Source organism: Canis lupus, chromosome 4 (genome assembly GCF_003254725.2).
Source record: "Canis lupus dingo isolate Sandy chromosome 4, ASM325472v2, whole genome shotgun sequence".
NCBI classification, from domain to species: domain Eukaryota; kingdom Metazoa; phylum Chordata; class Mammalia; order Carnivora; family Canidae; genus Canis; species Canis lupus.
In genome coordinates this window covers 35298876-35315091 of record NC_064246.1, presented here as the reverse complement: position 1 = coordinate 35315091, position 16216 = coordinate 35298876, and the positions used below count along the sequence as shown (strand labels likewise).

At 42.4% G+C, this 16216-nt stretch overlaps 3 protein-coding genes across 10 annotated transcripts in view; 2 read left to right on the top strand and 1 right to left on the bottom strand.

Moving 5' to 3' along the window:
- The window catches only part of LOC112651318 (anthrax toxin receptor-like), a 31137-nt gene extending 24501 nt beyond the window's left edge, over positions 1–6636 (top strand). For 2 of the 3 annotated variants that reach the window (XM_049109106.1, XM_049109105.1), the window contains one exon: positions 29–281. In XM_049109106.1, coding sequence (XP_048965063.1) covers positions 29–76 — 48 coding nt within the window. In that variant the 3' untranslated portion in view covers positions 77–281. Of the gene's footprint in view, positions 1–28 lie in introns of all 3 variants that reach the window. The other variant, XM_049109104.1, reaches the window with a different exon arrangement.
- ZNF488 (zinc finger protein 488) overlaps positions 1–12628 on the bottom strand; it is a 50216-nt gene extending 37588 nt beyond the window's left edge. The window contains exons 1-2 of one of the 4 annotated variants that reach the window (XR_003130741.3): positions 12091–12628; positions 9810–9963 (exon numbers count right to left, since the gene is read on the bottom strand). Coding sequence is in view for 1 of the 4 variants with exons in the window: in XM_049109109.1 (XP_048965066.1) it covers positions 12091–12128 (38 nt within the window). In the remaining 3 variants the exon portion in view is untranslated. Of the gene's footprint in view, positions 1–9809; positions 9964–12015 lie in introns of those variants that run through there. The other 3 variants (XR_007410193.1, XM_049109110.1, XM_049109109.1) reach the window with 3 other exon arrangements.
- The window catches only part of ANTXRL (ANTXR like), a 31136-nt gene continuing 27113 nt past the window's right edge, over positions 12194–16216 (top strand). For all 3 annotated transcript variants that reach the window (XM_049109108.1, XM_049109107.1, XM_025434432.3), the window contains exon 1: positions 12194–12907. In XM_049109108.1, the coding sequence (XP_048965065.1) occupies positions 12615–12907 (293 nt within the window). In that variant the 5' untranslated portion in view covers positions 12194–12614. The remainder of the gene's footprint in view (positions 12908–16216) is intronic.

The window sequence follows — 16216 nt, the reverse complement described above, 5'->3', positions numbered from 1 at the left end:
GACCTTCTGTCTCTCCTCTTCCCGACAGTGTCCGTGCTTCAACTTCATCCTAGTGAACCCCCACTGCAGGCCATGACTCTATATATGAGATATATCCATATTGCTCCCGCCAGGATAACGCACCTGGTGTCCTCTGGATGCAGACATGGATGCCTCCCACTCCCCACAGCTTGCTCTTCATCGGTCGTGAAGGGCTTGGGTGTGTGGGCTTTGGGCCAAATTTTGCTCTTTGGAAAAAGCCCAAAACATCTTTGAAATATGAATACAACCTCTTTCCCCACTCCCTGGCTGTTACTTAATCTCTTGGGCAAGTTATTTAACCTCCCAATGCTTGTTTCCTCATCGAAAAGATGGGAATAATGATGTTTCCTCTACCAGATGGCCCTGAAGGGGGACAGAAGTCCCCATTTATTGACTGTGTAAATGGCTACATGCCAGAGGCTTAACACTTTATTGCACACAATTTTTACAGTAACTGCAGGAGGGAAGTTACATGTGCATTCACCCTCAAACTTCCAAATGCCAAACACAGCACTGCCTTCCAGATTCTTGAGACTGCTGTGGGTCTGGATTCTTCCAATTGCAGTTTTAGATATCCATCCAACTTCTAGCTCTACCCGTGGTATTATCTAAGTCTTAATAATGGAAACAAAAGGAGGAAGAAATCTGATGATGAATATTTAATAGTTATAATGAGAAGGAGGAGAAGAAAATGATGTGGCCTGATGTGGCCAGACGTGGCCTGTCCCCAAGGAGCCCATGCCAGCCCCAGATGCTCATCTCTTGTCAAAGGACTCACGGGCCTTCCCCAGGGTCAACGTCAGACTGTGAGTCTCATCCAGCTCCAGGCTTCATGCACCTCTCCTGTGATCCACCTCTCAGATGGCCTGGGCGGGTACGTGATGTCATCTCCGGGGTCGGGTCATGCCCTGGCCAGTGCGTTCTAGGTCAAGAACACAGCTGCTTGGTGCTGCCCCTCTCCTTCCTCCTATGTGGACCTACTACTGCCTTTGCACCTGGAGGATACACTCAGGACGTTCCATGGATCTATGCAGCCCTTGTTCTCCTTGCTCCTGTGCCTGTTTAAGGGACCCTTTGCTGTCCCTCCGCGCTCCTCAATAGCCTCAGTTCATTCTGGGCTCTCACCCCCTGACACCATCTGCTCGTCCTCGTCACTCTGCTGTGTGTGCCCTGAGAAGGGTTCTCTTGTCCTCCGTGGATCTTTTCAGTGTGAGCCCAGCAAGACAGCCCTCAGAGTCACACAGACATCTCTCAGTACCACTTCGTGGTCTTCCTATTGAAAGGACCTGATTTCAATCCCAGACTCTCCAACCTTTCATGAGCCCTAGGTCACAGGATCATGAAATGATGATTTTTGAAACTCTAAAACTGAGCTCCCCAAGTTGACGGGGTATCTGACCATTCTGGTCTTCCCTATCATAGGGGTACTTCTCCCTTATGTAGCCCAACCCTCCTGGGCTACAAAGCAGGGTTCTAGCGACCACCCTAGGAAGTGCTGCATTGTGAGGAATGAACCATCATGGACCCCATTTCATTATTACCTATTCCAAGGCTCTGGAGCTGTCCTGCCTCCTTGCCCTCCCCAAGCCATTTCACTCAGATATGAAATGGCAGGTCTGTGACCTCACAATTCATAGGTATCAGGGAGCTTAACTACCCTTGGAGGGTTGGACTGCAGAAGGTAGAAATGCTGGAAATTAAATGGAATGGTTTCTGATTAGGCTAAGTTTGTACCAAGGCTTGAAAAATCTTTTCCCCTTTAGTGAAGAAGATAAATAGGGAAGTAAAGTCTCACATAACTGAAATTGTTGGTGCAACTGCAGTCAGGTATGTGGGTTGGTGCTTGCACTGAGCCAGGGATGCAGAGCAAATAAGATTAAGGACAAGAAAATCCTGGAGGAACTGAAAGGAAAACCAGCCCTGAGTCAATCATTCAATAAATGACTTCAGTCATTCAGTAGATGTTCTGTGTGGCCTGAGAGCCTGGTCTGCTCCCACCCAGGCATGGGAGCTGAGTGCAGCTCCAGAAACCCTATCTAGAACACTTGGAAGCTGCACAGCCAACAACACTTGAGCAGAGAGTACAGCAAACAGACCTGATCATCTGCAGAGAACAGCCAGAGGCACCATTTGGTCAGCAAACTTTGGGGAGCAAGTTGATGCTTGATTTAAGACCACAAAGAGTTCTGGCCTGGGAGCCTAGTTCTCATGCTCTGCTTAGTCAGGGAACTAATTCATAGTCCCCAACCCCACCCAACACACTCTGCTGAGTGAGGCTCCAGGCCCCTCCTGACCAGAAAGCCTGACCACGAATATCTGCAGGACTGCTTGGAGCTGCCTCTCCTAGTCTGCCCAGCCAGTTCATTCACTCATTCATAGCCCCACCCACTGCTAAGCCCCAGCCCACCCATAGCTCCTTGCCCACTTAACCAGAAAGCCTAGCTGAATCCTCAGGAAACTGCACAGACCAGCAACACTTGAACAGATGCTCTGGTGTGCACAGCTGGTCATCTGCAAAGGAAAGCTAGTGACACCTTTTGCCCAAGGAACTTCTGGTGTAGGTTGAATTGAGCCAAGAGCACAAATAAAGCCTTATGGTCTTGTAGCTGGTTCTGTGGCTCTGCCCAGGCAAGGAAATTCATCCACAGCCCCACCTGTTCATATAGCGTTCAGCCTCCCCTTCCATGGAACCTAACTGGGGCACACAGGAGACCACAGAAGCCCCCCAGCAGCCATGGCGACGGTGACACTTCAGCAGAGAACACAGCCCATGGTTCTCCCCATCTACAGAGCAAGACCCCAGTGACCCTGTCTGGCCATGGAATTCAGTGCATAGTCTTTCCTGCTTCATATCCCCAAACAATGAGCTGTGCTGACCCTAGACCTATTCTACTGCCACATCAGGGCAGGGAAACTGATTCACAGCCCCACCTACTACAGCATATAGTGTCAGTCCCAATCCTCCAGTGAGCCGGACTAGAGAACCCAGGCAACTGCAGCCCTGTTCCACAGTTTCATGTGGGGAGATAACTAAGCCCATGGTTCTCAGCCACTAGCAACAAACGCCCGACCTCAGAGCGCAGTCAGCGGCCCTGCCCTAAAATAGACTCTGATAACAAGCCTCACCTGTCTAAGGACATGACAGCAGACACATTCAGAAACCTGAACTGCACTGTCTGTTGAAGAACTATCTGTGCTGAAGTGAACCAGTAAAGTCTGGAAAAGGAGATCATTTACTCCAACATGCAGATATCAACATAAAAAATGAAGAATCACAAAAAAAAAAAAATCAGGTAAACATGACATCACCAGAGGAAACAAATATATATATAACTCTAATAACCTATCCTAAAGAAATGGAGAATTATAAGTGTCAGATGAATTCAGGATAATCTTGTTAAAGAAGTAAACTGCAAGAACACACAGAGAGATGACTAAATAAACTTAAGACAACAATGTATGAACAAAATGATAAATTCAACAAAGAAATAGAAAACATCAAAAGAAATCCAACAAAAACCCTTGCATTGAAAACTACAATGAAAAAAAAAAAACTACAATGACTGAAATGAAAAATTCAATAGGGAGCTTCAAAAGAAGACTCATTCAATGGTCTAGAAGCCAGGACATTTGAAATTATCCAGTCAGTGGAGCAAAAGTCAAAAAGAACGGAAAAGAGAAAGGAAATCCCGTATCTGCACTATGGTAATTCCAGCATGAAAAGAGAATGAGAAGGGGACAGAAAGTATATTTAAAGCAATAATGGCCACAAGATTCTCAAATCTGGGAAGAGTAGTGTACATCCAGATCCACGAAATACAAAGGACCCTAAACAGGTTAAATCTGAGTAGGGATACACTGAGACACATTATAATTAAATTGTAGAAATCAAAGACAAAGAATTTTGAAAGCAGCTAGAGAAAAGAAGTTACATAGGAGAAAACCTCGTTAAGACTGTTGGCAGATTGGGCACCTGTGGCTCAGTGGTTGAGCATCTGCTTTCAACTCTGCATGATCCCAGGATCCTGGGATTGAGTCCTGCATCGGGCTCTGCGTGGAGCCTACTTCTCCCTCTGCCTACGTCTCTGCCTCTCTCGCTGTGTCTCTCATGAATAAATAAAATCTTTTTTTTAAACAACAATAACAACAACAGAGGTAGCTATACTTAAATGAGACAAAATAGACTTTAAACCAAAAACGGTAAAAAAGAAACAGAGGTCATTATATAACGATTAAGGGATCAGTCCATCAAGAAAATATAACAATTGTAAATATTTAGGCACCCAACTTCGGATCACCTAAGTGTATAAAGCAAAAATTAACAGAACTAAAATGAAAAGTGAACATCGATACAAAAATACTTTGGGGAATTTAATACCCCGCTCCCAATAGTGGATAAATCAAGACAGAATCAATATGGAAACAGTGGATTTGAACACTATAGACCAGACCTAACGGATATATATACAACATTCTATCTGAAAAGAGCAGAATTCAATTCTTCTCAAGAGCCCATGAAACTTTTTCTAGAATAGACCATGCTTTAGGCCACAAAGCAAATTTTAGCAAATGCAAGAAGACTATAATCATACCAAGTATCTTCTCTCACCACGATGGCAAGAAACTAAAAAATCAATAAAAGGAGGAAAACCAGAAAACTCACAAATACATAGAAATTAAACAATGTCCTGAATAATTTAATAGATCAAAGAAGACCTTAAAAGAAGAATTTAAAATTATGTTGAGATAAGTGAAAATGGAAACACAACAAGCCAAAACTTTTGGGATGCAGCAAAAACAATTCTAGGAAGTTCACAGCAATAAATGCCTACTTTACAAAACAAGAAAGATCTCAAATACATGACCTAACTCTGCACTTTAAGGAACTAAAAAGAGAGGAACAAACTGAGCCCAAAGTTAGCAGCAGAAAAAAAATAATAATAAAGATTGGAACAGAAATAAATGAAATAGAAAACAGGAAAACAATAGAAAATTACCATAACTAGGAGTTGGTTCTTTGAAAAGATAAACTGAAAAACCTATAGCTAGACTAACCAAGGAAAAAAAAGAGGACCAAATAAAAAAAATCATATATGAAAAAGGAAACATTGTAACTGATACCACAGAAGTACAAAGGACCATAAGAGTCCACTATGAATAAATACGTACCAACAAACTGTACAACCTAGAAGATATGGAAAAATTCTTAGAAACATATAACCTACCAAGATTAAATCAGAACAAAAATAGAAAAGCTGAACAGACCAATTACTAATAAGCAGACTGAATCAGTAATCAAAAATTTCCCAATGAAGAAAAGCCCAGAACCAGATGGCTTCACTGGTGAATTTTACTAAATTTTTAAAAAGAATTTAATGCCAAATCTTTCTCCAAATCTCCCCCCCCCCCAAAAAAAATCAAAGAGGAGAAAATACTCAGAGACTCATTTTATGAGGCCAGCATTACCCTCATACCAAAGCCAGAAAGGATACTACCAAGAAGGAAAACTGCAAATCAATATCCTTGATGCAAATATAGATTCAAAATTCTCTTGTTAAAAAAATGTTTATTTATTTATTCATGAGAGACACAGACTGAGAGAGAGAGGCAGAGACATAGGCAAAGGGAGAAGCAGGCTCCTTGCAGGGAGCACAATAAGGGACCCGATCCCAGATCCCGGGATCACAACCAGAGCCAACGGCAGGTGCCCAACTACTGGGCCACCCAGGCGTCCCTGATGCAAAATTCTCAATAAAATACTAGCAAATCAGGGATCCCTGGGTGGCGCAGCGGTTTGGCGCCTGCCTTTGGCCCAGGGCGCGATCCTGGAGACCCGGGATCGAATCCCACATCAGGCTCCCGGTGCATGGAGCCTGCTTCTCCCTCTGCCTGTGTCTCTGCCTCTCTCTCTCTCTCTGTGACTATCATAAATAAATAAAAATTAAAAAAATATATATATATAAAAAATACTAGCAAATCAAATTCAGCAGCACATTAAAAGGATCATTAATCATGATCAAGTGTCATTTATCCACAACATGCAAGAATGGGTTCACCACCCACAAATAAATAAATGTGATATATCACATTAATAGAATGAAAAAATCATATGACCATCTCAACAGATGAAGAGAAAGCACTTGACAAAATTCAAACTTACTCATTATAAAAATTCTTAACAAATTAGGTAGAGAAGGAACATACTTCAGCGTTATAAAGGCCACATAGGACAAACCCATAGCTATCATACTCACTAGGAAAGGTTGAAATATTTTCCTTTAAGATCAGAAAAGAGAAGAATATCCACTCCCACCACTCCAACTCAACACAGCACTAGAAGTCCTAGCCAGACAGAGCAGTAAGGTAAGGAGGAAAAATGCATCAGAATTGGAAGAGAAGGGATCCCTGGGTGGCGCAGCGGTTTGCTGCCTGCCTTTGGCCCAGGGCGCGATCCTGGAGACCGGGGATCGAATCCCACGTCGGGCTCCTGGTGCATGGAGCCTGCTTCTCCCTCTGCCTGTGTCTCTGCCTCTCTCTCTCTCTCTGTGACTATCATAAATAAATTAAAAAAAAAAAAGAATTGGAAGAGAAGAAGTAAAATTGACTCCATTTGCAGATGAGATGAATTTGTATATAGGAAATCCTAATGACTCCACTTAAAACTATTATATCTAATTTTGAATACAGTAAAGTTGCAGAGTACAAAATTAACATATACAAAATAGTAGCATTTCTATATGAATGCAAGTATTTAACAACAAATTACCCAAAAATAAATAAAGAAAGCAATCCCCTTACAATAGCATCAAAACAATGAAATACTTAGGAAAATTTAACCAAGGAAATAAAAGATCTCTACATTGAAAACTTAAAGACATTAATGAAAGAAATTGAAGACAAATAAATGGAAAGGAACTATGATCATGGGTTGGAAGAATTAATACTATTGACATATCCATACTACCGAAAGCCATCTATAAATTCAATGCAATCCCTATTAATATTACAATGGCATTTTTACAAGAATATAAAACAATCTTAAAACTTATACAGAACTACAAAAGACTCCAAGTAACCAAAACAATCCTGAGAAAGAAGAGCAAAGAGAGAAGCATCATACTTCCTGATTTCAAGGTGTATTATAAAAGCTATAGCGATCAAAACAGTACGGTACCACTATAAAAACAGACACACAGACCAGTGGAACAGAATCAAAAGCCTAGAAATAAACCCATGAATATTCAGGCAGCTAATATTTGACAAGGGAGCTCAGCATACTCAATGGGAAAATGATGATCTCTTCAATAAAAGGTGCTGGGAAAATAGGATTCACATGTAAAAGGATGAAAGTACACCCCTATCTTATCTATCTTATAACCCTCACAAGAATGAACTCAAAATGGATTAAAAATTTAAATATAAGACTTTAAATCATAAAGTTCCTAGAAAAAAACGTAGGAAAAGTCTTCTTGACATTAGCCTTGCTGATGATTTTTTGGATATGACATCTAAAGCACAGCAACAAAAGCAAAAATAAATAAGTTGGAGTATATCAGGCTCAAAGGCTTCCAAAGAGCAAAAGAAACAATCAACAAAATGAAAAAAACTTACAGAATGGGAAAAAATTTTGCAAATGTCCATATGTCTGATAAGAAGCATTTAACCACACATTATCCAAAAAGAAGTAAAGTAATCCCATTTGCAGTAATATCAAAACAAGATACCTCGGAATAAATTTAATAAACGGGCAAAAGATCTCTATACTGAAAATTTAAAGATATTAATGAAAGAAATTTAAGAAGACACAAATAAATGGAAATGTATCCCAAGTTCATAGATTGGAAGAATTAATATTGTTAAAATGCCCCCAAGTATATAAAGAACACATAACTCAATAGCAAAGAAACAAATACTCTAATTCAAAAAATAAACAAAGGATCTAAACATTTTTCCATATAAAATATATAAATTGCCAACAGGTACATGATAGGTGATGAACATCACTAATCAAAAGGGAAATTCAATCACAATCACAATAATGTTTCACTCATGCCTGTTAGAATAGTTATCATCAAAAAAATAAGAGGTAACAAGTGCTGGTAAAGATGTGGAAAAAGGTGAACACTTATGCACTATTGGTGGGATTGTAAATTTGTAGAGCCAATATAAGTTTCCCCCCAAATTTTAAAATAGAACTACTATATGATCCAGCAATCCCAGTTCTGGGAATATATATGTGGAAGAGATATCTGCACCCCCATGTGTATTACTCCATTATTTACAGTAACCATGACATGCAAGCAACCTAGTGGCCACCAAGTGCTGAATGAACGAACTAGTTGTGGCATATGTATAAAATGGAATATTATTCATCCAGAAAAAGGAAATCCTGCTATTTGCAACAACATGAACGAAAACTGAGAGCATTACGGTAAGTGAAATAAATCAGAGAAATACAAATACTGTATGGTCTCACTTATATGTGAAATCTAAAATAAAAAAAATTAAAAACATAGAAGAAGAGATCATGTTTGTGGTTACCAGAGGCAGGAATAGGAGGAGGCACTTGTTTATAAAATAAACAAGTAATAGAAGTGTAAGCACGACACTGCTTTACTGTATATTTGAAAGTGTTTAGGACAGTGGATTCTAAGAACTCTCACCACAGGAAAAACTTTGTTTCTTTTTCTTTTTTGTATCTACATTAGATGATGAATGTCAACTACATTTATTGTGGTAACCATTTCAACACTGTATCAAATTATTATGCTGTAGGCATTAAACTTATACAATGTTGTATGTCGATTACATCTAAATAAAACTGGGAAAAAGAATCTTGGTTAATAAATGCAGAAGAAAAAATAAAATTTGAAATAACTATTTTGCAACTCTTATTGAAATTATAGATTCAGATATCTATAGTAGTTTTAACCATCAGATAAAATGTCAGAGGATTTAATCATGAATTGAAATGCTAGAGGATTTAACAGTGTAACAGACTCACAAACCTGATCCCATTGACCAATGGGATCTTAGCATCAGTAAGAGTGCAACTATCAACATGTGTCTCCACACGTAATGCAGGAAGAATAATATCAACAATACCAAAATGAACCAAAAATTCACCAAGCTTCTAGCTTCTAACTACTGGCTTACGGGAAACTTGATGATAGTATAAAAGGTAATGAGATGATTAGGAAACAATTGACCAAATCGGAAATGTGGGAAATTCTACAAAATGCCTGTTTTTTTTTTTAACATAAATTGGATTAAATAAAAGGTGAAATAATAGTAACAACAATGATAATGGAGATATATTCTATATCTCTGTGTTGTGCTTCATACTTTTAAAAAGTTAAGACTAATTTTCACCCTCAGGAGGGTGAAAATCGTCCCTGTTGTGAATGCATACAGTAAGAAAAGACTAAGTTACAGTAGAAATTATAAAGATTAGTACAGAGCAGAAATATAAAAATCAAGTATATTCTGAACAACTTTATACCACTATACATGACACCTAAAATGATTTATGAAAGAAATAGAGGGGTACCTGGGTGGCTCAGTGGTGAAGCATCTGCTTTTGGCTCCAGTCATGATCCTGGTCATGATCCCTGCAGGGAGCCTGCTTCTCCCTCTGCCTGTGTCTCTGCCTCTCTCTCTGTGTCTCTCATGAATGAATAAATAAAATCTTTTAAAAATAAATGAATAATAATAAAGAAATAGAAACACTAAAATAGCACAGTATGCTGGTCTGCTTTGGTCGCTGTAACTAAGTACCACAGGCTGAGTGGCTTTAACAACAGAAATTTATTTTCTCAGTCTACAGGCTGGAAGACTAAGATCAAAGTGCAATCAGGGCTGGCTTCTGATGTGGATTCTCTTCCAGGATTATAGGTGGCCACTTTCTTGGTATGTCCTCACATGGTCCCCTTCTCTGTGTGTCTGTGAAAAAAGAGCTCTAAGATTTCTTATGAGGACACCTGTTCTATGGGATTAGAGTCCACATGTAATATCAGTTAATCTCAGTCACCTTCTTAAAGACCATATCTCCAATTACAGTCACATTAGCATTAGGACTTCAAAATATAAATGAGGGCAAGGGGCAGAATTCGGTCCACAACATTCAGTATATATTAAATAAATTATATCAGTAGTTTATCAACATCACAAAAAAACAAGAATAGATGATATCACACCAAATATTCAAGGGGTAGATTATTGTGATCATATTCAAAGTCTTTCCAAGAGAAAATAAAGTAAAAACACTCCCAAGTGCATTTTATAAAGCTAGTATTACATAATATCAAAATCAGATCAGAACAGGACAAAAATAGGAAATTATAAGCCAATTTTTCACGGTTGTAGGTAAAAAAAAAATTAAACTAATAGTAAACTCAATCCAGCAGTACTTTTAAAAATTACCAAGGCCAGGATAGGTTTTGTCTGTTAAATGTTAAAATTAGTTTCACATGCACTAATGCAATACATCATACTAATAGATTACTGGTGAAAAATATATATTCATCACAATATGCAAAAAATATATAAAAAATTCATCACTTATTCAAAATTTGTAGCCAACCTAGGAAATACTCTAATCTGATACAGAATTTCTACCAAAAGCCTTCCATCAATATTATTCTTAATAGTGATATATTAGAAGTATTCTTTTTAAAGTCAAGAATGCCTCCATCACAGGTTCCAGTCAACATGTCATTGGAGAACTAGTCAGAGCAATGTTTTTGGTTTCTGGTTTTGGTTTCTATAAAAACCAAAAGATATATATTTCAGAATGAGGGAGCTTAGCAAGTTGTATGAATAATCAATAAATTAATATAACTGTCCACAGCACCAATAAAGTTTGAAAGCATTAATTTTTAAATGCCATTTTCTTTTTTTTTTTTTTTAAATTTTTTATTTATTTATGATAGTCACACAGAGAGAAAGAGAGGCAGAGACACAGGCAGAGGGAGAAGCAGGCTCCATGCACCAGGAGCCCGATGTGGGATTCGATCCCGGGTCTCCAGGATCGCGCCCTGGGCCAAAGGCAGGCGCCAAACCGCTGCGCCACCCAGGGATCCCCTTAAATGCCATTTTCAATAACAGAAGAAACAGAAGATATTTAGGGAAGGCACTTGACAAAAAAGTTAAGGTCTTCATAGGGAAATTCATATGGAAGGCACTGGAAAAGGTGTAAATAGAGACATTGCCAGGTTTGTTGATTTTGGTAGTCCAGATGGCAGATTCAAATCCAACCAAGGGTATCTATATATTTATTGTTACTGTGATCATATAGTTTGAGAGACTTTTCATAAAATCAGACAACTAAAACAAATGACAAATGCCAATATGAATTCAAAATTGGACAAATGAGGAACAATGGACATGTTGAAAGTATAGCCCATAGCAATCTCAGCTCTTACTGTTATCAAGGGCTGAGGGTGTGATCACTATAATCAATTTAGGAAAATCATAAGCCTATGATCTACATAAAACGTAAGAGGTCATCAAGAAGAAGAAGGAGGAGGGGGAGTTGAGGGAAAGAAGAAGAAAAGGAGATGAAGAAGGAGGAGGGGGAGGGGGAGGAGGAGATGGTGGAGAAGGAGGAGGAGGAGTTGGAGGAGTTGGAGAAGAAGATAAAAAGAAGAGAAGGGTGGAGAAGGAGGGGAGAAGAAGAAGGAGGAGGAAGAGGAGAAGGAGGAGTAGGAGGAGAAGGAGAAGGAGAATAAGGAGGAAGAGGAGGAAAAGGAGGAGGAGGAGGAGGAGGATAAGAAGAAGCAGTAGAAGGAGGAGGGGGAGGGGAAGGAGAAGAGAGGAAGTAGTAGTCCTTTGGGGGAAGCGAAGAGGATGTGCTACTTCCAAAATTTATATGAAAGAGCAAGTGGGTTTTCTGTGTTTTCCGCGAAGCAGGGACAAGCCCTCCCCACTCGGCTCTCTCTGCGAGTCTGATCCACAGAACCTGCGCACAGAGGAAACGATTCTCTTGTATGTCACCTGTCCGGGTGGCTTGTTACACAGCAGGAGGTAACCGGAATGTCCCCCATTCACAAAGGACTTTGGAATGCTTACATGAACCTTCTAGACCTTCTAGATCCTTCCATGCCCATGAATGACTTCAGTGTTCCCACGGATGACCATTACCATTCTGGAGCTACATAGTTCTTGACCTCCTCATCCACAGGGACGTCCTCATCTAAACCACCTCAGCGGCCTGCTTGGAGTTATAAACAGGCGGGGTCTCGAGCATTAATGGCCACCTGGGGGGTTAGGATGAGGGACAAAAGGCAGCCTCGTCTTGCCGCTCGTCCAGAGATGCCAGGACTCCCGCCTGGGGCTGTTGGCAGGCAGGACACTGAGCAGAGCTGCAGGTCACAAAGTCACCATGCCAACCCTCCTGCTCATCACACAAGGCCGCCTGCCCGGGGCGCGGGAAGAGGGGCGAGCAGGTAGTGGGGCCATCGCCCCAGAGCCAGCCGCTTGCCTCTTGCGACCTGAGGGCAGGTAGCAGGTGGAGTCGAAGGGCGCCTGGGAAGGTCTGGAGGGGCGGAGGCCCCGCGGGAGGGCTGCGCGGAGGCGGCCGCTGCGCGCCTGGGATGGGGAGCTGCGGCCTGGGGGTGCCGGGCCCCGCGCTCCTGCTGCTGCTCGTGCTGCCGCCCCCGCTGCTCAGAGCCAGGAGCCTGCACCCCACAGTCCGGGGCGGCTCGGGCGACCTGCACGGCCCGGCGCAGAGGGACAAGGGCCACCGCCACCACCTGCACACGCACGAGAAGGCGCCGCACCACCGGAGGGGCCCGAGCCACTCGAGCCACTCAGCTCCCGAGGGCCGCAGCGAGGAGCAGGGGAAGCCCTGCCACAGCGAGTACGACCTGTACTTCATCCTGGACAAGTGAGTGCCCGCCCGTACCCGGGGGGGGGGGGGGGGGGGCGGTAAGCGGGGAGTGGAGGGCGCGGCCTCGGCACCCCCAAGGAACCTCTGCAGCCCCCTGTTCCCGGGGCGGGAGAGCCCCGCAAACTGGTTCTCAGGCATTTTCCTTTTGGAAAAGAAAAAAGGCGCCATGGGTTCGTGGGTGGCTCTCAGTGCGTCCTGTGACAAGGCCTGGCCCTGTGCCCCGCTGGCGCCTCGAGGAGATGGAGGCGCTGCGGGGGGGAGAGCTGCCCTGGGCGGTTCCACGAGCTGCCTGGATCTCAGCTCCTGCTGTGTGGTCCTCTGCTGTCATGTTACTGCTTACATGAAGGGGCTCAAGGAGACCCCAGCCTCTGGAAAAGGGGAGGTGGGGACAGTCTTGATCAAACCCAAGATAAGACCCTCTGCATGCCCCTTAAGCAGGGAGAGGGGCAGGTGATGGCCAGGAGCTCCTTCTGGGCGGTTATTAGAAACCAGCTGGGTTTGTGTCTGTGTGGTCCTCTGCTGTGGTGCTTTTCCCTGGAGCGGACTCTCTTTGTGCTGGGTGCCAGGGAGATGCCCTGTCGCCTCGGGGGGCTCAGAGCGTCACTGCTTAGAAAGTCCTTGGCTTTCCCTCCAAGGCTTTTGCTTCTTTCCTCAACCACCTGGACACTGCGTCTCAGCTTGTGTGTGCTTTGGGACAGCTGGGTCTGACGGGTGTCATCCTGGGGAGCCGGGCTGTGCGCTAGGCACCTTGTGCCCCTCAAAGAAGGGAGGGGGTGGACTTGCCATGCTTGGAAAGATCGGGGATGTTGTCCTGGTGCCATTTCCCACTTGTCTGTTGGGTTGGGAATGAACTTTACGGGGTCAGTACTATCCGTGGTGTGACTGTGGGTGTGACTGAAGCATATTTGGCTTCCAGAGCCCTTCCATTGCACTTCGCTCATCCTCAAAACCGCCCCAGAATGTAGAGTAGGGAAGACCTTTGCATTTGCAATCTCCTGGGAAGGGGATGGGGTCTGGAGGTCGGTTGGAGTAGCCCCAGGGGGGTGGGGGTGACAGGACTCAGGCTTCCCGGGTGCCCCGCTTGTAGCCCCCCAGTCTATAATGCCTCGGATTTCTCTTATGCTCCATGGAGGCTGATGACTAGGGAGATGCATGCGCAGCCACCAGCTTCCAGCAGAGCCGACAGAGCTGGGAGCCCCCCTGCCACTGGAGTAAGTCCCTCCTCACTGTCCTGTGGAGGGACTTCGGAGTTGTTCCGGGCAGGTCTTCCTCAATGATATTTGGCACAGTCCAAGGGGATGTGACTTCTTCTTAGGCATTAGGGTTGGGGGTAAAAAGAGATTTTTGATGACTGATTCAATATTCTTGCTGGTTATGGGTCTGTTCAGGTTTTCTCTTTTTCTTCCTGTTTCAGTTTGGGTAGTTTACGTGTTTCTAGCAATGCATCCATTTCTCCCACACTGCCAGTTTGTTGGCATATGATTGTTCATAATATTCTCTTATAATCGTATTTCTTCAATGTTGGTAGTGATCTCTTTGCTTTCATTCATGATTTTTATTTATTTGGGTTCTTTCTCTTTTCTTTTTGAGAAGTTTGACTAAGAGTTTATCTATCTTGTTAATTCTTTCAAAGAAACAGCTCCTGGTTTGGTTGATGTGTTTTTTTTTCTATATCATTGATTTCTGCCCTAATCTTTTTAAAATATATTTTTTATTGGAGTTCCATTTGTGAACATACAGTATAACACCCAGTGCTCATCCCCTCAAGTGCCCCCCTCAGTGCCCGTCACCCCATCCCCCCGCCCACCTCCCCTTCCACTATCCCTTGTTCGTTTCCCAGAGTTAGGAGTCTCTCATGGTTTGTCACTCTCTCTGATATTATTTATCTTCTCCTGCTGGGTTCAGGCTTTATTTGCTATTCTTTTCTCAGCTTCTACGTGTAAGGTTAGGTCGTGTATTTGAGACTTTTTTGTTTTCTTGAGGAAGGCCTGTATTGCTGTATACTTCCCTCACAGGACCACATTTGCTGCATCCCAAAGGTTTTGAACTCTCGTGTTTTTATTTTTATTTGCCCCATGTATTTTTTCAATTCTCCTTTAATCTTCTGGTTGACTCGTTCGTTCTCCAGTACAATGTTCTTTAACCTGCATGTATTTGTGGTCCTTCCAATTTTTGTCTTGTGGTTGAATTCAAGTCCTATGGCATTGTGCTCTGAAAATATTCAGGAAATAATTCCAAACTTGGTACCAGTTGAGACCTGATTTGTGACCCAGTATGTGATCTCTCCTGGAGAATGTTCCATGTGCACCTGAGAAGAATGTATTCTGTTGCTTTAGGAGAGAATGCTGTCAACATCTCTGTGAAGTCCATCTGGTCCAGTGTGTCATTCAAAGCCCTTGTTTACTTGTTGATCTGCTCAATCTGTCCATTTCTGTGAGTGGGGTGTTGTAGTCCTCTACTATTATTGTACTATTACCAATGAGTTTCTTTAATTTTGTTGTTAATTGGTTTATATATTTGGCTGCTCCCAAGTTAGGAGCATAAATATTTACAATTTCTAGATCTTCTTCTTGGATAGACCCCTTTACTATGGTATAGCGTCCTTCTTCATCCCTTATTACAATCTTTGGTTTAAAATCTAGTTTGTGTGACATGAGGATTGCTACCCCGTCTTTCTTCTGATGTCCATGAGCATGATAATAAATGGTTCTCCACCCCCTCACTTTCAATCTGGAGGTGTCTTGGGTCTAAAATAAGTCACTTGGGGCACCTGGGTGGCTCAGTGGTTGAGTGTCTGCCTTCTGCTCAGGGCATGACCCTGGGGTCCTGGGATCGAGACCTGCATGGGCTCCCCACAGGGAGCCTGCTTCTCCCTCTGCCTGGGTCTCTGCCTCTCTCTCTGTGTCTCTCATGAATAAATAAAATATTTTTTAAAAAATGAGTCTCTTGTAAGCATATTGATGAGTCTTAATTTTTTAATCCATTCTGGTATTGTCTCTTGGAGTATTTAGTCCATTTACCTTCAGATTAATTAGTGAAAGATATTAATTTATTTGATTACCTGTAAGTCGCTGTTCCTGTAGACTGTCTCTGTTCCTTACTGGTCTTTGTTATTTTGGGGCTCTCTCCACCCAAGGGATCCCCTTTAATATTCCTTAACAGGGCTAGTTTAGTGTCTACAGATTCCTTTAGTTTTTGTATGTCCTAGAAACTCTTTACCTCTTCTTCTATTCTGAATGACAGCTTTCCTGGATACAGTATTCTTGGCTGCATGTTTTTCTCATTTAGCACCTTGAATATATCATG